General features: G+C 57.4%; 3 protein-coding genes and 1 non-coding gene across 8 annotated transcripts in view; 1 reads left to right on the top strand and 3 right to left on the bottom strand.

Annotated features, from left to right (window-relative positions):
• Window positions 1–93: 93 nt before the first annotated feature.
• On the bottom strand, window positions 94–3365 carry METTL26 (methyltransferase like 26). 3 transcript variants are annotated; one of them, XM_008503093.2, is made up of 6 exons: window positions 3122–3364; window positions 1551–1713; window positions 1379–1438; window positions 878–945; window positions 551–629; window positions 336–474 (listed from the first exon to the last, which is right to left on the bottom strand). In XM_008503093.2, exons 1-6 carry the CDS (start codon window positions 3310–3312, stop codon window positions 427–429), a joined length of 609 nt encoding a protein of 202 aa, XP_008501315.2. In that variant the 5' UTR covers window positions 3313–3364; the 3' UTR covers window positions 336–426. The 3 variants fall into 3 exon arrangements, with proteins under 3 accessions (XP_030316040.1, XP_030316041.1, XP_008501315.2); XM_030460180.1 differs by lacking the exon at window positions 878–945 and having other exon boundaries at window positions 94–474; XM_030460181.1 differs by lacking the exon at window positions 878–945 and having other exon boundaries at window positions 298–474; window positions 1551–1696; window positions 3122–3365.
• A 93-nt stretch (window positions 3366–3458) lies between these two features.
• Window positions 3459–3529, bottom strand: TRNAG-CCC. Its single transcript has one exon. It is a non-coding gene; the product is annotated as a tRNA-Gly (tRNA).
• Window positions 3530–5558: 2029 nt separating this feature from the next.
• Window positions 5559–9675, top strand: MCRIP2 (MAPK regulated corepressor interacting protein 2). Of its 3 annotated transcripts, XM_030459923.1 has the most exons (5): window positions 5559–5668; window positions 5808–5889; window positions 7978–8105; window positions 8366–8467; window positions 9161–9675. In XM_030459923.1, exons 1-5 carry the CDS (start codon window positions 5617–5619, stop codon window positions 9229–9231), a joined length of 435 nt encoding a protein of 144 aa, XP_030315783.1. In that variant the 5' UTR covers window positions 5559–5616; the 3' UTR covers window positions 9232–9675. The 3 variants fall into 3 exon arrangements, with proteins under 3 accessions (XP_030315783.1, XP_030315784.1, XP_030315782.1); XM_030459922.1 differs by lacking the exons at window positions 5559–5668; window positions 5808–5889 and adding an exon at window positions 6677–6909; XM_030459924.1 differs by lacking the exons at window positions 5559–5668; window positions 5808–5889; window positions 8366–8467 and adding an exon at window positions 6323–6909.
• Window positions 9676–11202: 1527 nt separating this feature from the next.
• ABCA3 (ATP binding cassette subfamily A member 3) overlaps window positions 11203–25440 on the bottom strand; it is a 29461-nt gene continuing 15223 nt past the window's right edge. Inside the window, exons 12-31 of the mRNA XM_030459615.1 lie at window positions 25066–25195; window positions 24201–24355; window positions 23693–23848; window positions 23209–23419; window positions 22828–22978; window positions 21323–21421; window positions 20962–21154; window positions 19654–19957; window positions 19108–19381; window positions 18378–18582; window positions 17780–17999; window positions 17392–17550; window positions 16709–16881; window positions 16134–16268; window positions 15820–16014; window positions 14797–14984; window positions 14533–14703; window positions 14104–14291; window positions 13923–13996; window positions 11203–13044 (exon numbers count right to left, since the gene is read on the bottom strand). Of these exons, the coding sequence (XP_030315475.1) occupies window positions 12913–13044; window positions 13923–13996; window positions 14104–14291; window positions 14533–14703; window positions 14797–14984; window positions 15820–16014; window positions 16134–16268; window positions 16709–16881; window positions 17392–17550; window positions 17780–17999; window positions 18378–18582; window positions 19108–19381; window positions 19654–19957; window positions 20962–21154; window positions 21323–21421; window positions 22828–22978; window positions 23209–23419; window positions 23693–23848; window positions 24201–24355; window positions 25066–25195 (3513 nt within the window). The 3' untranslated portion in view covers window positions 11203–12912. The remainder of the gene's footprint in view (window positions 13045–13922; window positions 13997–14103; window positions 14292–14532; window positions 14704–14796; window positions 14985–15819; window positions 16015–16133; window positions 16269–16708; window positions 16882–17391; window positions 17551–17779; window positions 18000–18377; window positions 18583–19107; window positions 19382–19653; window positions 19958–20961; window positions 21155–21322; window positions 21422–22827; window positions 22979–23208; window positions 23420–23692; window positions 23849–24200; window positions 24356–25065; window positions 25196–25440) is intronic.

The following is a 25440-nucleotide window of genomic DNA, read 5'->3' as shown; positions in this document are numbered from 1 at the left end:
GTGCAGGAGCTGAGTCCCCATTGGTGCTGCCAGGGGGGAGGATTGGGGATACTCCCCTCTCCTCCAGTGTCAGTGCTGAAAGCATTAGGGAGCTAATGGGGGTGGGAAGGCAAAGCCCCGGAGTTTATTGGGGCATCACAGTCTTGGGGGGGTGGGAGGGGCAGCCCCCATCACATGGCATCCTCCAGGGAAACTGGCACTGAATCAGACGGCTCCCCCAACCCGTGGGGGGGCTGTGTGTGTCCCCATGCCTATGCCCCCCCCATGGCACGTGGTGGCTCCTCTGAGCCAGGGAAAAGTGAGCCCCAAAGTGTCTGGGGGACACATATCCCCATCCCCAGCTGGGGGGAGTCCTGTCACTGCTGTCTACAGCTCCAGGTGACCCCTCCCGGGTGTCAGGGTGCTGGGAGGTGCCCTCGGGGCAGGTCACTGCTTGCGGAAGATGAGACTCTTGTTGTTGGCTGGCATGTCCACCTAGAAGCACAGAGTTGGGCTCAGGGGTGGGGTTCCCCCTGATGCAGGGGACTGTCCCCCACCCCCCAAAACCTACCATCCTCTCCAGGCACAGCCCGTTGGCCTCCGCCAGCTGCCGCAGCAGTGCCGTGTCCCGAAGGCCCCAGGAGGGATTGCTGCCAGAGAGGGGGGCTTGGGTCAAAACCTCACCCCCCCAAAGCATCCCCAGCCCTCCCCATCTCCAAAGGATCCGGGAGGGGATGTGTGGGCCCCCCAGCTTTACATCTTGCCTGGAAGGCCCATGCTGGGAGCTCGCTCATTGTGGCTGCAGGCAGGACAGGCAGCACGAGCAGGACAAGCAGAATGGGCCACCAGTAGTCCTGGGCCACCAACAGCTCTGGGTCCCCCCCCTTCCCCCTCCTACCTCTGCCTCAGGCTGCGGTCAAAGTCCACGTTGCTCTGGGGGCTGATCTGGCCATCCACAGCGTAGGGCTGGTGGGACACAGAGCCATGGATGCAAGCAGGAGACTCTGCCTGTGTGTGTGTGTCCCCCTCCCCTGAGGTCCCCCAGCCCATGGGCTTCATGGACTGAAGCCCATGGGCCCCACCAGGCACTCTGTGCCCCACCAGGCACAGAGCCAAGTGAGAAGGGACACAGCCCCCAGGAGGGACCACAGGTCTTGTCACCCACCATGGGCCCCATCACCCACCCTCACCTCCCTGCCTTGGATGGGGTGAGGATGGGGACAAGATCCCTCCCATCCTGGGGGTGAGTGGCCCCAAAAGGCTGAACCCCCCCCTCCCCAGATCCAAGCCCCCTTGGCTCTCCCGGATGCAGCTGCCCTCCCTCTCCATCCTCAGGGACTCCTTGCACCCCTTGGGATGGTCCTGTATCAAGATTGGTGCTGAACCCAGCAACACCCACCCCATAGGTGAAGAGCACTCCTCCAGGCTTCAGCAGCACTCCGGCACCCTTGAACAGACCCTGGAGACAGAGAGAGATTGGAAGCCACATCAGGGGGCTGAGGACTTGCCTTGGGAGCCCCCTCCTCAGCCTTGGGATCCCTGGAGCAGAGAACAGCCTCCAGGGTGCTCACCTGGGTGCAGCAAAACTCCGAGATGTGCATCAAGTTGATGCTGACCAGGAGGTCGAGGGTGGCTGGCAGGATCCCCCCCCAGGTCTCCCAGCCTTGTGAGACGTCCAGCAGGATGGGAGGCAGCACGTTGGGCACCTGCATGGCCTCTGCATAGGCAGCGATGCTGTAGGCACCAAACCCCACATCAACCCCAGGATCCCCCTCATGCATCCCCCCCACCAGCTCCCACTGCAGGCAGACCCTGCCCACCCCGGCCTGGGTGGAGTCTTTGATGTCTGATTCATTACACAGCCTTAGGGGGACTCTGTGTGGCCAAGGTTTGTGGGGATCAGCCAGACTTGGAATGAGAAACCCCCAAAAAATCCCAATTCATCCTTGCCTCCCACTGGGGCAGCTGCCTGCACCCACGTGCTTGAACTGCACCCACTGCTGCCTGCACACTGCCAGTCCCAGTGGGATCTTGGGGTGATTTATACCCTTTTTGGGAAAATTAACCAGCCAGGAGAAGGGAGGGGATGGTGAAGGGGGGCTGTGACCTGCATCGTCCCAGCCCAGGTATTTATTATTTTTAACCAGGGTGATGTTTGCCAGGGAGGAGATGGGAGGGCAGGACACCAGCTACACCCACCCCCCGAACAGACACCAATTTTGGCACTTCCCCAGCAGTTTTTAGTTTTGGGGGGGGTTGTTTTTCATTTTGTTTTTCTACAAGGGAATTCCCCCCTCGCTGCGTTCCCTCCCCACACTGCTGAGCCAACGTTTATTATTGTTTCCTGAATAGAAAGTGAGCAGATAGCCACAGCCTGACATGGCTCTCTGGGGTCCCACGATGCTGGGAGAGGGGTGCAAGACACCCACTGCCACAGAGCATCCCAACCATGGCTCCACGATGCACCTTTGGGTGCTTTGCAGACAGGAGTGGGGCTGTGCCAGGGTGGGATGTTGGGGCATTTCTGGGAAAAATAGTGAGCTGAGGATCCTGGCCTGTGTGGGAGTTGGATTTTGGAGATTTCTGGAAAAAAATATATCAAGTATTGAGCTGGGAAGCCTGACTGTTGAATGTTGAGTCTTCTCTGGAAAAAAAATAAAGCTTCTGAGAGCTGGATATTGGGAATTTCCTGATTAAAAAAGAAGCAGTGAGCAGGGGAACCTGTGCTGTCCAAGAGTTGAATAATGCCTGCTTTGTTTGGGGTTTTTTTGCAGAAAGAAATAAAGCATCAACTTGGTTAGCCTGGGTTGTCTAAGTCTTGAATACTGGGGTTTTTCTGGGAAAAAAACAACCAAACAAGCAAATAATAATAAAAAGAAAGCATCAAGCAGGAGAGCCTGGGCCGTCTGAGAATTCAGTATTGGGTCTTGTCTGGGAAAAAATGGATCTGAGAGCTGAATATTGGGTCCTTTCCGGTTAAAAATAAACGCCGAGCAGCAGTCAGAGGTGAATATTAAATTTTCCCCGGAAAAAAACCATCCCCGAGCTGGGGCGTCCGGACACTCGGGGCCGTCGGGAGGGAAGGGGACTGCAGGCGGGGCCCCCTCCGCGCCTCCTCCCTCTTTTCCTGCTCCGCACTCACCTGCGCAGCGCCCGGGGGTCGATGTCGGAGGGTTGCCAGCGGCTCTGCGGTAAGGCCCGGGCGAAATAAGCGGCGTGGAGCCCCGAGCCCGCCCCGACCTCCAGCACCCGCAGCTCGCCGGGCCCCGCGTACTCCCGCAGCACCTCCAGGATCGGGCCCTTGTTGCGTTCCGCAGCCGCCGGCGCCTGCATGGCCGAGGCGAGCGGGGGCCGCAGCCAAGGGGACTACAAGTCCCAGTCCCCTCCTGGACGGGGACCGCCCCCACCGGGACCGCCCCGGCGGGGTGGGATCCTCCCACTAGGCTAAAAAAAAAAGGGGAGGGAAAAAAAAAGGGATGTGCGCCGCCCGGGAATCGAACCCGGGTCGCAAGAATGGGAATCTTGCATGATACCACTACACCAGCGGCGCGGCTGGGAGGCTGCGGCTTTCACCGGTCGTCAAATGCGACCGGACCGGCACCGGGGCTGCTCTCTCTTACTTTATTCATAGGGAGATAGAAATGATTTGTTTAGAAAAGACCTTTCAGATCATCCAGTCCAACCGTTCACCCAGCACTGCCGAGACCACCACTGACCCATGGCCCTCAGCACCACAGCTTTGAAACCCCTCCAGGGATGGGGACTCCACCCCTGCCCTGGGCAGCCTGGGCCAGGCCCTGACAATCCTTTCCAGGGAGAAATTGTTCCCAAGCTCCAACCTAAACCTCCCCTGGCACAACTTGAGGCCAAAAGTTCCTCTTGTCCCATCCCTTGTTCCTTGGGAGCAGAGCCCGACCCCCCCTGGCTCCAACCTCCTCCCAGGCAGTTGCAGAGAGCCAGAAGGTCTCCCCTCAGCCTCCTCTGCTCCAGGATCAACACCCCCAGCTCCCTCAGCCCCTCCTCAGACTTGTGCTCCAGACCCTTCCCCAGCTCCATTCCCTTCTCTGGACACCCTCCAGCCAGGTGGCAAGTCAGTGGTGAGGTCCCCTGGGTTACAATAACAAGAGCAGCATTCTGCAGGAGTGGGGGGGAGTCCTGTGGTGGCCAATGGCTGTGGGATGCCCTCCTGTGAGCCACCCATGAGTGCCTAGCACCCTGGAGGATCAGGCACTGCTTTGCTGAATGCCCTTTGGGGGGGCCAGACAGACACTTGCACCACGTCCCCACCCATCAGGACTGTGTCACCATGGTCACTCAGCCCACAGGGTGGAAAGGCCAAGGTCACCCTCGTGGTGCTGCCCTGGAGCATCCCTGAAGTCCTGGGTGGGTTTGCCACATGGACCGTCCCCCAAACCCTAGGTGCCACCTAGGCACAGGTGATGCTGAGGGGTGGATGGGGACCTGCTGGGGGTCATCTCCCGGGGCTACACCTTCTGCTACATGGGCACACCTCAGCCTGCACACTCCAAAAGCCTCCCCAACTCCGAAGGTCACCACAGTGGCTGGGACACAACTGCCTGTCCTGGCTTCCCACACTGCAGGTGGGCCGTGGCTCCCGGGTGGGTGGTCACTGGGTACGTGGCTCCTGCCACCACAGCTTTGGGCTCACTGGGCTCATCACAGCACTGTCCCCACAGTGGTGGCACTTTTAGCCCTGTCTCTGCCCCCCTCACTGTACCCTGCATGTCCCCAGCCTGGGTCCCGTGTGCCCCAAGGAGTCATTTTTATGTGTCTGCTATGTGTCCCGTGGCTTTGCTGTCATCTGTCCCCCTGCATGTCCCCCAGTGTCCCCTCTGTGCATGTGCCCGTGTCCCACGTGTCTCCCGTGCCCTTTCTCCTACTTGATTTCCATGTGTCCCCCTGTCCCACCTGTTCCCTATATGTCCCATGCATGTCCCCTGTGCACCTCACCAGTACCCTGTGTGTCCTCGGTGTGTCCCCATGGCCCACGTGTGCCCCCCCTGTGTCCCTTATGTGTTTCCTGTGTCTCCCCCTACCTGATGTGTGCCCCTGCTGTGCCCCCACACCCCACCTGCCACCCCTACACGACCCCTATGTGCCTCCTGTATGTGTCCCCTTGTGTCCCATATACGCCCCCTGTGTGTCCCGTGTGCGCGCCATGTGTCACATGTGTGTCCCCGATGTGTCCCGCACCAGCCCCCTCTGTCCCCCCCCCCCCCTCTATTCCTCCTATGTGCTCCGCGTCTGTGCCCCCCGCACCCCATCCCCTCCCAACCTCCCGCATCCCCTCCGCGACACCCCCAGCCTCGCTGGGTGCCCCCCCACCCCTCACCGCCCTCAATGCATCCCCTCCCGCGGATGCCCCAGCTCTCCTCCCCCCGCAGGGTACCCCCCTCCTGGGTGCTCCCCACTCCCCCCATCCCACGGGCTGTGTCGTCGTCTCCCCCCTTCTGCCAGGGTCCCCCCCACGCTCCCCTCCGTCCCGCGCGGTCCCTTTAAGGGCGGGGGCGTGTCGCGGCTGCCGGCCCGGCCCGGCCCGTTAAAGGCCCGGCCAGGGGCCCGCACCGCACTCGGCTGGGGGCGGGGGGCCGGAGCGGGCCGTGCCGGGGCCGCAGGATGTACACGCTGACGCGCGGCCCCAGCAAATTGGCCACGCAGCGCCGGACAGGTACCGGGAACCGCGGGGAGAGGGGAAGGGGGGACGGCGGCGGCGGCTGTGAGGAGGAGGAGGAGGATGAGGGGGTGGGGGGGCTCCGGCCCCGCTCCGCTTCCCCGGGCCGCCCTGACGTCCCCGCCGCCGCCCGCAGGTCCCACGCAGCAGGCGGTGGAGAGCAGCAAACTGGGGGAGCTGCGGGGTCGGCTCCAAGCCCCCGCATGGCCCCCGGCCAGGTGAGCCCCGCCGCGGCGGCAGTGACCTTGGGGAAAGGTTACCGGGGCGGCCGGGCCGTGCTGCCGGGGGAGGGGCTGCGGGGGGGACACGGGCACCCGCACCCACCCCGGGGACCGAGGCTGCCGCCTGCGGTGTCCAGGGGTGCGGGGTGTATGTGCGTGTGTGCGTGTGTGTGTATGTGCTGCAGCCCGGCCGCTTCCCCCGGAGACTAAACGCCCGTGGCGTGGGCCGCCCCCCGGGGGGTGTGGGGAGGACGGCACCGGAGCTGTGCCCGCCCCCCCTGGGCGGTTCGGGCAGAGACCGCTTCGGAAAAAGGCGGGGGGGGAGGCGGGCAAAGTGCGGGCAGCGGTGGGTTGGCTGCCCCGGGGGGGGAGGGAGGGAGGGAAAGAGAGAGGGAGGGGGTTACAGGGGCTCCCGGCGCCGGGATTGTGCAACCCCCCCACCCCCTCCCGGCATTCCCGAGGGAGGCACCGATTGCACAAAGCGGCGGAGGGGCCGGTGTGTCACCGCCTGGGCCCCGGGACTGGCAGGTCCCTGCTGCAGCCTGGGGTCCACAGAGGTCCCGGTGATCCCTGGTTGGGTTTGGAAGTCACCTCTTGTCCCTAAGAGGATGAATGGCTTTTGGGTGAAGCTCCTGCATTCCAGGAGAAATGACTGGAGCTGTTGGGGGGGATTTAAGTAGCTGGAGGGGTGATGGCTTCTTCTCTTAAGGAATCATAGAGTCGTTTTGGTTGGAAGAGACCTTCAAGATCATCCTGTCCAACCATTAACCCAGCACTGGCAATGTCCCAGCACTAAACCATGTCCCTCAGCACCACATCTACACAGCTTTTAAACACCTCCAGAGATGGGGGACTCCTCCACCACAGCCCAGGGCCTGACAAGCCTTTCCATGATGGAATTGTTCCTCATACCCAATTTAAGCCACCCCTGGCACAACTTGAGGCCAGTTCCTCTTGCTTTATCACTTCTTCTTTGGGAGAAGAGACCGACTCCAGCTCGCTCCAACCTCCTTCCAGGTAGTTGTAGAGCTGTAGGAGATGCTTTCTCAGCTGGAGAGCTGGGGACAAGCCCCAGCCTGGCCGAGCTGGCAGCTCTGCTCCATTGGGCAGGGCTGTGTGGCCAAACAGCTCTGCCCCTTTCCTCCAGCTTCAAGAAATGGGTGAGAAAAGCCTCCCCTCCTTCCTGAAATCTTTTACTGATCAGCTGCTGTGGTTGCTACCACACTGATGCTCCTTCTGGCAGGTTGGTTGGGCACTCTCCTGGCTGTTGCCCTGCCCCATGCCCCCAGTCCCACATATTTTGGGGTGCATCGCCCTCCCCCAAACTCTGCCTGCAGGGGCTGCCTGTGCTCTGTCTCACCTGCCCTGCAAACCCATCTGAGCTCCCGAGGCCCCTTAGACTTTGTCCCATGAGAAACGTGGCTGTTGCAGCTGTGTCCTCCTGCAAAGCAAGGCAGAAAAGTTAAATGGGGGCAGTTTAGCACTGAAAGTGCCCATAAGACTCATCCCAAAGCTTTCCCGTGGCTCTGCCAGGGTTTGCAGTTTCCAGGCTGGGGATGGTTTCAGTGCCCTGCTCTGGGGAGGGCACCCTAGCTCTGAGGAAGCCTGACCTTGCTCCCAGTTGGCAGAGGGTTTCATCCCAGTCCTGGGGCACCTTGGGGGTGTGCTGGGGGCAGGGGCTGTTCCAGCAAACCAGAGTGCTTGGTTTGTGGAGAACAGCACAGCACTACACCCCCTGCCCAGTGCTGGGCTGGATTTCACTTCCATTTTGTTTGCTGGTATTTCAGCAATTTTGGTAGCAGATTTTTAAAATTATTATTATGTAGGTTGGAGGATGGGAGGGAAGAGGGGCAGTGGGTGTTTTTCCCTGGGGAGCATCCCTCTATGCACAGGAGACCCCTTTCCCCAGGGGCTGGGTCCCTTCCCTTGGGGACAGGGCTGAATGGGGCTGTGTCCCTGGCCTCACCAGGGCTGTGGGTAACCATGCATGCTGGGGGGCAACCTGGGTTATCTGTCCAACCCCTGTCCTTGCCCCAAACTGTGGTGGCCCACACTTTCTCACCTCCCCTTGGCTTCCTTTGACAGCCCAGCCCAGAAACTCGTCTTCAACAGAGTGAATGGCAAGAGGCCACAGGTGCTGCTGCAGCAGATCTCAGCCCCCGAGGAGTGCTACACGCTGGCCCACGAGGAGAATGTCCGCTTCATCTACGAAGGTGAGAGCAGAGGGGACCCTGGGGGACACCATCTACATGCTGTCACGTCTTGGGGTGGGCTGGAGGTCATGAGGGTCCCTCCTGAGGCAGCTGCATCATGCTGGGGAACTCGGTGGCAGCCATGGGGTCCTCAGCCTGGGGAGCCAGTGCTAGGGATGGGGTCCTCAGCCTGGGGAGCTGCCCCTCCCTTGCAGCAGCTCCTCTCTCAGAGGAGAAAACCCCATCCCCAAACTATCCACTGCCTGTTACCCCATCCCCAGCCTGGCAGCAGGTAGAGCAGCAGCTGGATGGCAGCCGGAGCGGGGAGAGCACCTGTGGCCCCGTGCAGTATGTAGAGAAAAACCCCAACCCCGGACTGAAAAGTAAGTGGGAAACAGTCACAACATTTGGGGTGCATGGGGGGGGGGCTCAGGGGGGTGATGAGCTAGTGTAGGCTCAGCTGGGTAGCCAAGCAGGACTGCTATGGGAGGAGAAGGAGGATCCCAAGTACTGGATGTGCCAGAGGGGTTGGGCTGGGTCTGTGGTGCTGAGGCTGCTGAGGAGGGGGGGGGGGGGGCAGCTGGCACCTGGTGCTGCATTGGGGATGTCCCACCCTGTCCTGCTGGAGGAGCCTGACAAACAGGACACCTGGTTGATGACTCTTTTGGAAATTGTGCCTTCACCAGCCACCAAGGTGGGTTCAAAGTCAAGCTGGAGAGGAGGCCCCGGGTCCCCCCCGTGGGATCTGCCTCTCCTGGGGCTGAGCAACACCAAGCTGGAGCACAGCGGGGACAGGGACATCATGTTTGTCTGATGGCAGCTGGAGTAAGGGCTGTCAACACAAACTGGGGACTCCTGTAGCAACAGAGGAGTCCCCAAGAAGAGAAGACCTTGGTAAACCCAGCCTGGCCTTTCGGGGATAGGGTATGGGGGGGAGAGGAAATTTTAGGGTGTCTTTTTTTTCCAGTGACAAATGGTGTGGGTCAGGGGGAGCATCTGGAGCTCAGGGCCTTGCTTCTCCAGCTGTACTCTATGTTCTTCTCCCCTCTGTATGTTCTTCCTCCCCTCTCTTTCAGACTTTGTTCCCATCGACCTGGAGGAGTGGTGGGCACAACAATTTCTGGCCAAAATCCAAAACTGTTCGTAAAAGGGAAGAAAGGTTTGGGTTCGGGGTTTCGGTGGTGTGTGTTTGGTTTCTTTGTTGGTTTGTTTTTGTTTTTTTTCAAAGAGAAGCAAAGCTTGATGGAGAGAGTACCCTGAATCCAGTGGGATTTTAGAACCATGGTTTTTTTTAAAAAAAAAGAAAAAAAATGATGACTGAAATCAAGTGACCCTCAGGCTGCCAGCCCAGCGGGACCGGACCACAGCCATGCCTGGCTGCCTGCCCCCTCCCTGCACCCGGTGTGGAGGAGCAGCCTGCAGCCCCAGCCAGGATTCCTTAAGTGCCAGTTCTTGGACCCCTGCAGCTCCTGTGGCCTCCAGCTCCCAGGGACACTGCGGTGCTGTGCTGGGGAGGAGGGGAGCAGATCTCCCCCAGGGATGGTGGGGTGCTGTAGCAGGACTGCCAGACAATAAAGTGCTGAAACTGCCAGTGGAGAGGAGCTTGGGGGGCTGGGGAGGAGGTGTTTGCAGGAGGTGGTCCAGCAGCCTCTCCTGGGGGGAGTGGGGTTGTCCCTGTGCTGGGGTGGGATGCTGAGATCCATGTCCTGGCTGAGTGGGTACTGTGGCAAAAGGCTTGGAGCATCCCTTGGAGCTGCAGCCTTGTCTGTGTGCTGCTGCCTCATGGCCCTGGGCTTAGCCAGGGGCTGGTGATGCCTTGGGTGTGTGTTTGGGGTTGTGTGGGGGGTTTTGTGGGTTGTGTGAGGCTGAGCAGCCTGGCTGGGTCAGAGCCAGGGTGTGACATGGAGGTGGGTAATGCAGGAAGGAGGGTGCCAGGTACCCCCTCAGCCCTTGATGTTGCCCTGACAGCAGCCACTCAAAGTCTCCCCATGTAGGGTGGGGTTCAGTAGGGTGCTAAGAGTAGGGTGGTTGTGGCTGTCTGGAGGAGATGGGATGGGGACACCTCCACTTTTGGCCCTAGATACACCTGATGTGCACACAAACACACAAAACAAAATCCCCCAGCCCAGGGGCTTTTCCAGGCTGGACTGAGCCCTTCTAGGGCAGGTGTTGGAAAACAACCCCCTTCCCCATCTCCTCCTCCTGGCCTGAGCAGCTCAGGCCCAGCAAGGCTGGAGCAGCTCTCTGACTCCAAAGGAGGCCAGGAAACACCCACTGGAAAAAGAAAAAAAAAATAAACCACCAACCTTTATTATTCCAGTGATGGAAATAACCCCACTGCCGCCAGAAGGGAGCAGCAGCTGCTGGGGACTCCTGCAGACTGGGAGGCCACAGAAGTGCCACCATCCTGCAGCTTTGCTGGGCTCACCAGTACCCACTGGGATATGTGCAGGGGGGGAGTTCCCAGTTGTCCTGGCTGTTGCCACTGTGCTCAGCTGCCAGCCTGGGGCAATCTGGCATCTCACTCTCCTGTACCTTTCCCTCCCCCCCCCTTCAATTTATTCACTGCTTCCCACTTCTCTGCTGCATCCTGCCCTAGCTCTCCCCTTCCAAAAATATAACAAAAAAACCAAACAAGTGTTACTGACAGTTCCAGCACTTCAGAATTGTTTTGCTTGACAAAAACTTCAGTTCATCCAGTCCCCAGCACTGCCAAGGCCACCACTAACCCATGGCCATCACATCTCCACAGCTTTGAAACTCCTCCAGGGATGGGGCTCCTCTCGTCCCATCCTTTGTTCCTTGGGAGCAGAGCCTGATCCCCGCTGGCTCCAACCTCCTCCCAGGGAGTAGCAGAGAGCCAGAAGGTCTCCCCTCAGCCTCCTCTGCTCCAGGATCAACACCCCCAGCTCCCTCAGCTGCTCCGGATCCTTCTCTAATCCTGGTGGCTCCAGGACTCCCACTCCCCATCCCTCCCTGTGCCCAGCTCCTCCTTTCCTTGCATCAGCACTGCCTGGAGGAAAAACTATGCCAGCACCTCAGAGTCATTTCAGGGCTGTCATTCATTTGTTGGCTGCTTAATTAAAAACGAAAAAAACCCAAACAAACAACCCCACACTTAAGATCCAGGGAAAGTCTTAGTAACATGATGCACCATTGGTCTGAACAACATTAGGCAAAGGAGGGGGGGGGGGAAGAAAAAACAAAACCAAACCAAAAGTGGAACAGGAAGGAATGAGCTGGTCAGAGGAACAAAGAAAAAAACCCAACGTCAAAATACAACCCACCCCCTGACAATGCAATCATTAGAAGGGAATCAGCAACCACCCCCCCTCCCCATAAATACCAATTAATTTCCTTATGTGCAATCGTGTGTGTATTACTATAGTGCAAATAGCTCTGCATTGATCATGGGGCAGCCGCCCAGAGGGGACTGTCCCCAGGTGACACAGGGACAAGTTATAGACAGACAAGAATCAACACACATAGAAAACAAACAAACAAACTGAAACAAACCAAACCAAAACAAAAAACCCCACCTGACCACTGGGAAATGCCAAAAAAAAAGAAATCCCAGTTGTGCCTCTGCCTTGGGGTGGGCAGGGCTGGTGCCTAACACCCCAACCTGCCTGGCCTGGTGTGGAGGGGATGGGGACAAGGAGGGGGAGATGGGATGGGTGGGCTCTGATCAGAGGCATGTGGGGTGTCTGGGGTGAGCAGAGGAGAACACGGACACAGTGAGAACATCCTGCTGCTGCAACCCTGCCATGGAGGCAACAGTCACCCAGCAGTGTCCCCAGGCACCCTGTGACACCTCCTACCCACCCCTACTGCTGTGCCAAGGTCCCAGGCTCCAGAACCATCTCCGTGACCACATCTCCATCCTCTTTGACACCAGCAAGGCACAGCCAGCTCCCCAGTATGCCTTACCTCCACCCCAGGACAAGCAGGCAGGAGAAGACAGCATCTTCTAAGAGGTTAAGGGGGATGGAGCCACCTCTGTGGGGAGGGAAGCTTGCCTTGCCCCCTCCAGCCCGACACAAAGTCCTTCTAAAGACAACCCCAGCACATCCCAATTAACCCAGAGAAGGATTTAGCTCTGATCTCTCCCTCAGCTTCCAGAGCCACCAGCAAACACCTCGACACGCAGGCAAAGACCACAGAGCAGCATCACAGAATGTTACGGGGTGGAAGGAACCTCTGGAGATCATCTAGTCCACCAACCCCACTGCCAGAGCAGCAGGGTCACCTGGAGCAGGTTGCACAAGGTGGTGTCCAGGTGGGGTTTGAGTGTCTCCAGAGATGAAGACTCCACCACCTCTTTGGGGCAGCCTGTTAGTGGAAAAGTAACAAGCACTGGAAAGAAGTTCTTCCTTCAGTTTAGGCTGAACCTCCTCTGCTCCAGTTTGTGACCACTGCCCCTTGTCCTGTCACTGGAATGAGTCCCAAGAGTCTGGTCCCAAACAGGGAGGTTGGTCCCGATGGGGGTGAACGTTGGGCATGGGAGAAGGGAGCGTGGGGCCACTGGGGACAACATCCCCTGCCTGTCCACTCCCCAACACCCCTCTCCATCCAGGCTCCTCCCTCCCTGCTTCTGGGGCTTTGTTTTTTGCTGTATGGACGGGAAAGGAGGTTGGAGAGCAGCTGTGCCCCACGCACCCCTTGGCTCCCCAAGGGCAGAGGGTGGGACACCCCCCTCCCCCCTGCAAAGTTTCATACATTTATACATTATTTAAGCCACGCCAATATATAAATTACTGTCTCTCTATATACTGTGTACAGGCAGCAGGGCCAGTCCATGAGGAAGGGCACTGGTGGGGGCTTGGCCTCATTTCCCTCTGTCCTCTGTGTAGTGCTGGAAGCGGGTGAAGCTCATGAAGACTTGCTCCAGGGAGATCTGGCTCACGGAGTAGTCTTCCAAGTGATACTTCTCTTTGGCTTTCTCCAAGGCCCCAAAGACCTGCAAGGGACACAGCTGTGAGTGCAGGGACCTCAAATAGGGGAGCAGCTCAGCCTTTTCCTCCTGGGAGACTTGGGGGAAGCAAAGTTGTCGCTGGCAGGAGGGTGGTGGGAAGCCAGGAGTTGGATTATTTAGCAGAGTCCTTGACCCTATTTAAAAATACAGGTTTAATATATATTTTGAAGCCATAGATTTATGTCAGATATATGTGTGTGTGTGTAAGTGTGGTGCTGAGGGCCAGGGTTTAGTGGTGGCCTTGGTAGCACAGCGTTCATGATTGGACTTGATGAGCTTCAAGGTCTTTTTCAACCAAAATAATGCTTCATTTTTTTTTTTAATATAAATATCCTTTGGCTGGGCTCCCAGCCCAAGGTTTTTGCTCAGTCTGTTACATATATAATATATACACAACCCAGTCCACATCCCCAGCAGGGAGATGCAAGGACACAGATAGAAGAGACAGCCCTGCCAGCCTCCTCCTGCTGCAGAGCTGCCATGAAGTAGTTTCAGTTATATATATAAAAAAAGTAAATTCAGCACTTTTTCCCCAGGGAGAGCTTTCCCTCTGCAGGCTGTGGTCAAGGGCAGCAAGCTCATGGGGATGGGATGAAGTGGTCCTGGCTCACCCACTGGCCATCTGCAGGTGACCTGCTTGGGCCAGGAGGTGGAAAAGGGTCAAGGAGAAAAACACTTTTTAATTTGCCTTAAAAAAACCTATATATATATATATCTATATATATATATATCATCTGGATTTTGGACAGAATGTGTCTGAAACAAAAGGAAGAGCTGAGTGTGAAAGCAAAGCATGGAGAGCACGCTGTCCCCACCTGCCCCCTCCTGCCAAAGGGTGGGATGTGCTCCAGGCCCCCCCTTACCTGTGCCCAGCTGAGATTCTTGTTGGTCAAGTGATAATGCACCATGCCCTGGTGCTCGTGTTTCAGGACACTGCCTGGGAAAGACCAGCAAGGAGAGGTTCTGAGTTAGGAAACCTGCTGGGGCTCACAAGGAGCATCCTGCCCCACCTTGGAGGACAACAGCTCCAGTAGCTCACAGTACCTGGGAAAGTCTTCTCCACAAAGGCCTTGAAGGCCTCCAGCTCTCCCTCCTCCTCACTCCGTGTTTTGGCCAGCAAGGTGTAGCCACTGCCAAACTTGCTCTTCAGGTGCTGGGGGCTGCCCAGGCACTTGAACTGCCCGTTCACCATGATGGCCAAACGTGTGCACAGGGCCTCGCACTCCTCCATGCTGCAGGGCAGAAGAAGATCTGCTCAGCAGGGCAGGAACACCAAGACAGAAAAGCAGAAGCTTCTGGGAAGGGGTTGGAGGTGAATTCCCTCCTCTCTGGGCTTCCAGAGGAGGGAGATTTGGGTAAAAGCAGCCACTAGTGTCCACCCACCAGGCACTGGAGGTGGATCCCATCCCTTGGACCCCACCACCCTCCCGGCCACTCCCCCAACCTCTCATCCCTTTGTTGTCATCATCACACCTGTGAGAGGTGAAGATGATGGATTTGCCACACTCCCTCGTCCGTGTCACCGCATCCCAGAGCAAGCGTCGGGCCACAGGATCCATGCCAGTGGAAGGCTCATCCAGGAAGATCACGGGGGGGCCACCGATGAGGGCGACGCCGGCGCTCAGCTTTCTCTTGTTCCCCCCGCTGCCGGAGGAGACCATGAGCACGGGGTGTGGGGACAGAGGGGACAGAGAGGACAGAGGGGACAGAGGAGACAGGGGTCTCCTCTCTTCTCACCTGTAGGTCCTGACGAGCTTGTCAGCGTGGGGCTCCAGGAGCAGCCCCCTCAGCATGTTCTCCACGCAGCTGCCGATGTAGCGCTCGGGGATGCCGCGCAGCCGGGCGTACATGCTCAGGGTCTCCCGCCCTGTCATGTGCTCCAGGAGGGCATCAAACTGTGGGCAGTACCCGATCCGCTGCTGGACCTTGGGGGGAGAGAGGAACCCAACAGGGATTTAGCTCCCGGGATGGGCTCTGCAAGGAGGGGTTCAAGCTAGAAGGTGCCATGGCACCCACAGGGCTCTGCGGGACCGCTGTGAGGTTTCTCCTCAGAGGGACTGAGCTGCAGCTCTGAAACCGTGGGGGAAACCAGGGGGAAACTTGTCTGGTGGGGATGGACACACGCAGGGTGGCTCAGGACAGAGAGTGCTGTCTCAGCCTGTGCTTCCCCAAGTGGTTCCTCATTGTCAGGAACTGGCCCAGGACTGCGGGAGACTGAACACCCTGGAGGGTTTGTACCTTCCCCATACGTTGGTTTCCTCTGGACAAGAGCCCAGAACAAGGCAGAGTGCCAGGAAAGCAAGCCAGCAGAGCCATGCTCTCAGGGCAGACCCTCCTCATGTTCACCTTGCCTGAAGTTGACACTGGTAGAGACACCCAGGGATTGAACTAAAAGCCTGGGATCTGCTCCTCTCATCTCCAAAGGGAATTGGGCAATTCCCAGCAAGAAGATCTCTAGCAGGGGTCTGCAGAGGTTTGACCTGCTTGTCTTAGAGGGATTGTCACTGACTCTTATCCCTAAACTCAAGTTTTTCACATTTCCAAACCCTTTGCTGAAGGTCTGGCATCCATTTCATTCACATCTGTCATCCCAGTGGAGAGAAGACTGCTTCCAAGTGGCCAGACAACCAACAGCTTGGGCAGACAAGGACACAACTTCCCAGAGATATTACCTCCACCCCTGCCAACTGCACCCATCTCCTCCCCAAAGGTGGCCCAGCCCAAGCAGACACCAGACTGTCTGTAACGCAGCCTCAGTACCTTCTTGATGTTGGCTAGAATGCTGTGACCATCCACAAAGGCATCCCCTGACGTGATGCTCTCGTCACCTGTCAGCATCTTGAAGGTGGTGGTTTTGCCTGCTCCGTTGAAGCCAAGCAGCCCAAAGCATTCCCCTTTGCTGACAGCCAGGGAGATCCTGTCCACTGCCAGCAGGGACTCCTGGCTGTCATAGACCTGGTGGAGACCAACACACAAACCATGTCAGTCACCAAGTGCCTGAGGACACACCAAGACTTTACCAGCCCCCTGGTGGCAGCAGGATGCTCAGGAGGGGCCACAAACATTCTCCTCACCTTGGTGAGCTCCTTGATGACAAGAGGGCTGCTGAGAGATGACAGCAACTCTGGTGGTGACTCTAAAACCTTTTTCCTCTCATCTGCCACATCCCGGTCCTCTGGCAGCACAGACACCCTGTTCAGCAGTGCCACCTAAATATGGGGTGAAAAAGCACTCTTTGCCACCTTGGCAGCTGTGGGACAAGCGAGTTCCTCCAAGTTGACCTGGAGGAAATGCCCCCAACCCAGGCAGGGTCTACCTCTTCCATCAACCACCTCCAGGGAGACCTCAACCCCTTCACCAACCCCATAGATCCAACAGGATCTTCCCCTCTGAGCAACCAGCTCCAGGGATGCTGACCCAGGAAAATGATTCAGGTGAAAAGCCAAAAAGCCCATGGGCTTGGGGGTCTACAAGTGACACACTGTGAAGAGTCCTGAAGGGTGGGAGAAGCAGAATTTCCACCTCTGAGCACCAAAGCTGAGTGACCCCACAGAGCCCAGGAATCCAAACAAAATCTGTGCAAGCACCATGGGCATGTCTCCAGGTCACAGGGACACCTTACTTCTCCCTCCCTCATGCCTCAGCTCACCCATTTCCGTCGCCTGCAGATGCTGCAGACCAAAGTTCTCAGCCTCCAGAGAAGGTTTGTCTCAATGAGGAAAAGGAGGAAGAGGAAGGAGAAACCCTGGACGGCCAAGGAGGTCAGGTATCGTCCAATCCCAGGTGTCTCCCAGGAGAAGTAGTTCATCTGATAACTGATATCTGAGGAGAGACAGAACAAAACCAGACTTGGATCAAACCACACTCTGGGGAGGAGCAGATAAGCTCCAGAGAAAGCTGTGAGCTCAAAGCTTTGTCAGGCTTATCTTCATCCCAGCCCACACTGGGCTCCTTGCCCACCGCTCTTTCCAACATTTCCCACAAGAGGATTCAGGTCTGGAGGGGATCTGGCAGAAGATGCCCACAGGAGGCATGCCAAAGGTATCAAGTTACTCTTTCAGCACCATAAGTGGGATTCCTTTACTCATCTATGACACTGTCCCTGGCCAACATTGTCCTCCAGTTCATTAGTAAGGAAAACTCTCAATTAGATCACCCATGGGTATCAAACAGTGCCCATATTTTTCTTTAAAAATGGCATTTTTCTTAAAAATGGTACCTGGAGCTACTGCCCAGGTTAAGTGAGAGGCCCCAGCTTCACCACCCACCCCATGGAGAACCCTCAAGTACATCTAGGGTGGGATGGCCAGGGGAGGACCAAGAGAGACTCACTGAATGCCTTGCAGATGAAGATGGCTTCCACAGAGGAGGTACAAAACTGAATGAACTCGTAGTTCTGGTAGAAATCACTGATGCACTGGCCCAAGCAGTAGTTGGGTAAGATGAGAAAGACTTTGTCCAGGGTTTTGGAGAGGTCCACCAAGCCCAGCTCTGAAAGAGGAGCACAGGAGATAAGCTGGTTAGAGGAAGACCCTGATATAGCAAAGTTCAGAAGGAAACCAAACAAATTTTGACACGTTTGATAGGGGTGTGTGGACTGTCATTGGGGTTTTTGCTACCATGGGGACAGCTTTGGGGTGAAGGAGTCCTCTTGGGGACTGGGATCTTCTTGGTGATGGCAGGGAGCACTGCTGGACAGGCAGGGAGGGCAATGACCCACCTGGGATGCTCATGATGGTGACCGCAAGGAAGGTGGCTGTCCCTGAGAGGATGTTGAAGATGGTGAGACGGGTGTAGGCTGTGGCTGCCACCGAGAAGAAGAAGCTGAGAAGGTACATGAGGGGGATGATGGCCCAGCCATAAAGGAGGAAAATCAGCATCACATCAACGAGGTGGCTGTCTTGGGTGAAGGCTTGCACATCAAAGGCCTGGAATATCACCTGTGCCATAGCAATGTGAGGAGAATATGTTTGTCTTGACTGCAACTGATGCCACTGGGTAAGCCCTCACAGGTGGTTCTACCAGCCTGTCCCCATGGGGACAGAATCCTCTGCACAAACTCCTCTCCCTGCTCCCATGTATTTTCTACCACACATACCCACATGTTCAGGTGCAAAAGGCTGCAGCCAACCAACCCAACTTTCTGGCCAAGGCCCAGCTCCTGGCAGAACCACCCGACAGCCTTCTTGCTGGTCCTTTCTGAGACAAGTGGCCTCATCCTTATTCCCTGCACCCACACGCATCCCAGCTCTCCCAGAGGAGCAGCACCCAGAGCTGCCACTCAAGGGGAGGACAGGAGGGTGTCAGGAGTGACTCACCAGCATCAGAGCACATGGGATGAGGAAGTTGATGATGTCCCAGAGCAGGGCAGAAAGCCAGAAGTTGACCACGTAGACGCCGCTGACAAACTGGACGTGCTTGGCTTTGATGGCCCTCTCACTGACCAGGAGCAGAGCGAAGGTGCTGGCCAGGGAGGCCATGCCATACAGCAGGTTGATGGCAATGGCAAAGCCTGTCTGGCCTCTGCAGAGAGAGCAGCAAGGGAGGCTAGGACAGTGACAGCTGGACAGACCAAGGCAGGGACAACACACCACGTCATGCTTCTGGTGGAGGCCCTGCTCACCCAGCATCCCGGGGAGAAACACCCCCCAATAAGAGCAATCCTCAGGGAGATGAACATTTCCCATACACATCCCACCACAAATCTCCACCCTGCCTTTGCCTGGTCCCACACATGTCCCCTGAGAAACCCTGGGTGGAAGATTTTGTAAAGTGTGTGGTCATACAGCCCCCTCTGCTCTCAGCACCCGGGGGAAAACCAACCCCAACCAGGACATGGAGGGGAACACCCAACCACTGAGACGTGTGTGAGGCTTGGGCAGATAAATCATCTACACAGCTTTGCTCTTCTGCCCTCCTCAGTGTAATCACAACTACATTTGGGTCTGAGGAGCTCCAGCCCACTGGTGTCAGTACAACCAAGCTGATCTGCACCCACAGAGGACAGAAGCCCTAGCAGGAAGGCGAGCACCGTGCCATGGGACGTACTCCATGAGCTGGTCCTTGGCCTTCTCGGTGATGTTGCGGGGCTGGGGGTAGTTGGTGACTGTGATGGAGGCATTGGGGCCTGCCAGCAGCCTGAAGACAGTGTTGTCAGCCAGCATCAGGGTGGTGGCAGGGGAGTGATAGGCCTGGTTGTTGAAGAGCGCGGTGACCACCGTGCGGTTCCCGCTGGCTGCAAAGGAAGCGGCTGCGATGAAATGCTCGTTGAAGGCTCCCCCTTCCTCAGAAGCCCTGGAGATGAGGTATTCCTCCAGGCCACCTGCCAAACACCACAGTTTTTATGAGCAAGTTCCACCCCGTGAAACCTAACCGGGTGTCAAAGTGAAAAAGACCCCAAGCAGCCCCTGGTGGCCCGTCCTCACCCTGATGGTGGCCACAAGCACAGGGTTATGGAGAACACAGGGAGGGGGGGTCCTGCCAACATGTGGAACTCCCCCATGCAGGAGGATACAAGGGGATGGGTGAGATAAAGCCACAGATGGGACCTGAGCCACCCACACCAAGAGCCCTGGGTGCTCCCTGGATCCTCACCCAGCACCTCCAGCGGTGACTGGTGCTGGGCATCCAGCAGCTCCACGTACTGCTCTGCCAACCTCTGTGACACATCCGAGGTGGCCGAGATGGAGAAAGGCACAATGGTCTGGCCGTAGGGCTCCAGTGTCAACCTCAGCATGGAGGAATCCCGGGGTCCCGGGAAGGTCTTGGCCACGATGAGGGCGAAGGCAGTGAAGATGAGAGGCACGAGGAACTGAGCTGCCACCATCTTCCAGTTGCGCCAGCTGTACATGGCTCGCTTCATGAACATGGCATAGAACTGCTGGCAGCACAGGTAGAACTGGGAGAGGAGAAGCAAGGTCAGTGCTAGCTGTCCCCAGCACCAACATTACCCCACATAGACGAGGAGGAGGAGGAGGAGAACCCCCAAACCACCTTCCCATCCTGTGTGTGGCACAGCCTGCTGGCCACCCAAGTCTGTGGAGGGCTCCATCCCAGCAGGTCAGCCCAAACCCCACAGCTTCCCAACAGGACACTCTCAGTTTGGCATCTCTGGTGTTAAAACCAGCTTCAGCCCTGACCTTTACCTTCCACCACCTCTCAGCATTTCAGGTACACAAAGAGGATTACTGCAACACGGCTGCCTGCCAAAGAGACCAGGCTGGGACACTTGGGAGCTCTTTCCCAGCCTTTGCAAGCACTTACTTTGCTTTTTTAACCCATTAATCTTTCTTCCCTTCTGTCTTTGAGATGTGCCCTTGAGAAGCACAATGAAATTTATTGCAGGCATGTGGGCAGTGGGCCATGAAGGGCTGCCAGGGAGCTGCAACACAAGCCTGGGGAGTGAAGGAAGATGTTTTTTCACATTTTCCTGCTAGGTGACATAGCAATGGCAGGTGAAAACCACTTCAGATCATCTGGGCCACCTTCAAGAGCACCTCTCATCACTAGAACAGGTTGACTGCACAAGCTGTGGCTGCCCCATCCCTGGCAGTGTCTCAGTCCAGGTTGGATGGGGCTTGGAGCAACCTGGGCTGGTGGGAGGTGTCCCTGCCCATGGCAGGGGTGTGGGGACTGGGTGAGCTTTAAGGTCCCTTCCAACCCAAACCATTCCATGATTCTATGATCTCTGCAGATCTCAAGATTAACCTGAGGATAATGACAGTGACCAACCCGGTACCTCTGATTTGCACAGAAGATTCAAATCCCACTTTGCCTTGAATAACTTCCAAACCCCAGGCAGCAAAAACAACCACGGGGGGGGGGGGAGCTTCACCTGGTTACCAAAACCCCCTTCACACACATGGACTCTGCTCCCCCTGCACCCACAGCCCTGGTGCTCACCCCGGTGTTGAGCTTGATGCTGGAGCAGTCCTCGGTGATGAGTGCCCCGCTGTCATCTGTCATATCTGTCATGCCACTCAGGCTGCTGGAGTCATCCATGGCCCAGTCATTGGAACGCCTCTCGTGCTGGTACTGGAGAGCAGGCAGCTGGATAGCCTGGATATCCATGCTGGAATCCACCAGCTTCCCAACCCTAAGCCAGGAGGGGAAAGCAAGCGATGAAACATGGATCCAGGCAGGAGTGACCCGTTCTGACCTTGGGAAGACAAACCCAAGGGGCAAAACCCAACCTGATACCACAGCATGAAGGGACAGTGCCACCAGATGACAGCCAAGCCAGGGCAGCCTTCCTCCTGCCTACCTGAGGAAGACTTCCTCCATGGTGGTGACCGAGGCACCATAGCTGGCGATGCCAAGCTCCTCCCGCCTCTGCTCCAGCTCTGTGAACAGGGCCTCAAACCTGGAGGAAAAAGTGAGGCATCAGGATGCTGCTGGTCCAACTCCACCCAGCAGAGCTGAGGGGGTACCAGGAAGATGTTAACGGCCTCCTGCATGTAATGGCTGGCAGGCAGAGCTGCCCTGGGTCCCCAAGCCTCGGGTTTCAGCACAGCCAAAGTTGAGGAGAGGATAAGAGGGGGCACTCAGAGGTTAAGACCTTCAGGGCATGGGTCTTGCAGCTGGTTTGGGTCCTGAAGCCAGCACCAGCACCTCACCTCACTCTGTTCAAGAGATCACCTTGTGGGCTCCATCTTCTGCCCTTTCTTGCCACAGGCAGTCTCAGCCACTCATGTTTTCAACTTCAATATGAGGAGCTGGTGGCCAACCACCAGTGGTGTTCCCCAGGGCTCAGGATTGTGGTCAATTGTCTTTAATATCTTTAAGCATGATCTGGATGATAAGTGCATCCTCAGACAATTTGCAGATGACACCAATTTGGGCAGGAGAGTTGATCTGCTTGAGAAAAAGCTCTGCAGAGGGACCTGGACACACTGGAGCAATGGGCCAAAGCCAACTATACGAGGTTCAGCAAGTGCTGGGTCATGCACTTGGGACCAAACAACCCCACAAAATGCTCCAGGCTTGGGGAAGAGTGGCTGGGAAGTGCCCAGTGGAAAAGGATCTGGGGGTGTTGGTCAACAGCAGCTGAATATGAGCCAGTGTGTGCCCAGGTGGCCATGAAAGCCACCAGCACCCTGGCTTGTACCAGCACTGGTGTGGCCAGCAGGAGCAGGGCAGGGACCATCCCCCTGTGCAGGGAACTGGGGAGGCTGCACCTCCAATCCTGGGGTCAGTTCTGGGACCCCCCAGGGCCAGAAGGACATTGAGGGGCTGGAGAGTGTCCAGAGAAGGGAATGGAGCTGGGGAAGGGTCTGGAGCACAAGTCTGACCAGGAGGGGCTGAGGGAGCTGGGGGTGTTGATCCTGGAGCAGAGGAGGCTGAGGGGAGACCTTCTGGCTCTCTGGTACTGCCTGGGAGGAGGTTGGAGCCAGGAGGGTCGGGCTCTGCTCCCAAGGAACAAGGGATGGGACAAGAAGAACGGCCTCAAGTTGTGCCAGGGGAGGTTTAGGTTGGAGCTTGGGAACAATTTCTCCCTGGAAAGGGTTGTCAGGGCCTGGCCCAGGCTGCCCAGGGCAGGGGTGGAGTCCCCATCTCTGGAGGGGTTTCAAAGCTGTGGAGATGTGGTGCTGAGGGCCATGGGTCAGTGGTGTTCTTGGCAGTGCTGGATGATCTTCAAGGTCTTTCCCAAACAAAAGTGACTCCATGACTCCACGCTTTCGAGCCACACCAGCCTGCCTCATTTGTGCAACCCTCTACAATGAGGGGACCCACCTTGGGGGGGGGACAAGCAGGGGATGATGGCATTACCTGTGTGTGCTCTCCTTGGGCAGGATGAAGGACAGCTCTGCCCCAGCATTGCTCTCCATGGTGGCATTGGGGACGTAGTGACAGATGAGACGTGAGATCTCCCCCAGGTTACAGTAGGGCTCCTTCACCATCACCATGTGATATCCAGCCCCTGCCCATGAGAGAAGACAGAGGGTGAGCCAAAGCCCAGCCTGCTCCTGGGTGCTGGGCACTGATTGCTCTGCCTGAACTATGGCAGGAACAAGTATGGAGCTGGGCTTCCAAAGAGGCAGAACAGCATGCTGAGGTGCAACCAGCCATCAGACAAGAAGTAATGGGTCCCCTCCCTCCCTCCCTAACAAGGACAAGACATCAAGCAGGACCTCCCTGCTGCTCTCTCACCATATTTCCTCTTGAGGAAGAGTGAGGAGCCACAGCACTGCAGCTCTCCCTTGGCCATGATGGCTATACGGTCCCCCAGCAGGTCAGCCTCATCCATGAAGTGGGTGGTCAGCAGGATGGTGCGGTTGCTCTTCTGCTGCTGCAGGAGGTCCCAGGTGGCCCTGCGAGAGGCTGGGTCCATCCCTGAAGTTGGCTCATCCAGCATCACCACCTGCACACAGGAGATGGGTGCTGGTCAAAAAGGGACTGGGAAAGGCACAGCAGCACAGGAGAGGACAACCCCAGTGTCCACCAGCCCCCAACACCCGGGAGATGCTCCGCAGAGCTGCAGCCTCAGGGTGGTCCTCAGAGTCGTCCCCCTTTGTGTGGGTGCTCCTGCCCCCTGTTTGCTGTCCCCGCATCTCACACTGGCTCAACCCCAGAGCCACCAGAAAAGCCTACAGTGGCCGCAGGGAGAAAGGTTTGAGGTGATAAAGGTGCTTGCCTTGGAGTCCCCAATGAGGGCAATGCCAATGGAGAGCTTGCGCTTCATGCCGCCCGAGAGCGCCTTGGTCAGGGAGCGGCGTTTGTCCTCCAGGCTGAGGATCCTCAGGATGTGGCTGATCTCCTCGGGGCACTTGGAGGCTGGGTACCCCTTCAGCTGCCAGATGGGGTGAAGGAAGGGTTAACCCTGCCTGCAGTGGTGTCTCTGACCAAGTCCCATGCCACCATCCCACCAACCCGCTTCTGAAGCCCACCATGCCCTCCTCCACACCCAGGCAGCCAAGAAAGGGACTCCTGCCAGACCCCAAAGGAGATGACACAGCCAGAGAGGGGGTCCCCATGGAGCCACGCTGCCTGCAACCCTCCATCCGCCAAGCAGGGAGTTCCTGCCTGTGGAGGAGGCAGAAAGAGGAGGCAGTGGCTGTTCTGCTGGATGGATCTCCCCGCGCTTCCCCATCCACAAAGATTCCTCCCCCGGGGCTGGCTCCCAGGGAATGGCCAGGGCTCACCCCTGCATAGAAGTGGAGGTGCTCCTCCACGGTCATGTTGTCGAAGAGCACATCGTGCTGGGGGCACAAGCCCAGGCTGCGGCGGATGAGGACCATGTCCTGGGAGATCTCGTAGCCATTGATGTATGCCTGGCCACTGGTTGGAGAGTGCAGACCTGGGAGGAGTGAGATGCAGCAGCCTCAGGGCTGAGGACAACCTCGGGTGGCAAGGAGAGGAGGTGGGGTCCTTCCAAGAAAGTCTCTGGCTGGAGCTGGGGTAGGGCAACTTTCTCCTGCCAGCCATGGGGTGGGCTGCACAGCACCCATGGGTGGGAGGGTGAGCAGGCAGGGAGGGAAGCAGGCAGGCACACTGGGCAGAGGTCCAGGCAAGACCAGGGCAGACCTCCAGAGAAGGTCCTGTGAGTGCCCTGAGCTGGCAGGAGTGACAGAAGACAGTGACGAAAGGACCACCAAAGGTCACCATGTCCACCATGCCAAAAGAGATTGCCTGGAGCTCAGCAGCTCAGGAATGAAGACAGCCAGCTCTTGGCCCATGCCCTTATCATGATGAAGCCTGCAGAGACCCATCCTACATCAGGTCCTCTCTCTTCTCAACACAAAGACCAGCTATGGTCTCCCTCATCAGCTGACCCCTCTCTTGTGGAGGGCTGAGCAGGATCTCCCCAACCTTCCTGTCTCCCCAGGCAGTGGTGTGCTCCTCACTACCCCAGCATCCTCCATCAACAGCTCAGGGAACCAAAGGTGCTCCAGGGAAGTGCACAAACCCCCCCCCCCAACCTCAGAGATGAGTTGCAAGTCCTCTGCAAGCCATGCCATCAGCATCCCCTTACCCTGTGCCAGCCCCACAGCAGGATGTGGCTCCTACCTGTCAGCATGGACAGAGTGGTGGTCTTCCCTGCACCGTTGTGTCCCAGCAGGACAGTGATCTGCCCTTCATACATGTTCACTGTTAAGTCCTTGACTGCCTCTTTCATCTTGTTTCCCACTTTGAAGACCTGTGCAGATGATGTTAATGAGCTGATGCTGCACTCCAGCCAAGTGCCCCCAGATCTGTCCCCTCTGCTCCATCTGGTGATGAAACCCTGTGAAGCTCTTGTGGTGCTGGCATTAGACAGCAAACCTAATTCTGATGACAATTGTTAAATACAGACACCACAGCTGGAAGTACCCAGCACTTCAGTCCACAACAATGTGAGGAGGCTGGGGGTGTTGATCCTGGAGCAGAGGAGGCTGAGGGGAG

Source organism: Calypte anna, chromosome 14 (assembly GCF_003957555.1).
Source record: "Calypte anna isolate BGI_N300 chromosome 14, bCalAnn1_v1.p, whole genome shotgun sequence".
NCBI lineage: Eukaryota > Metazoa > Chordata > Aves > Apodiformes > Trochilidae > Calypte > Calypte anna.
Note: the sequence above shows the minus strand (reverse complement) of the source record. Positions and strands in the feature narration are given on the sequence as shown.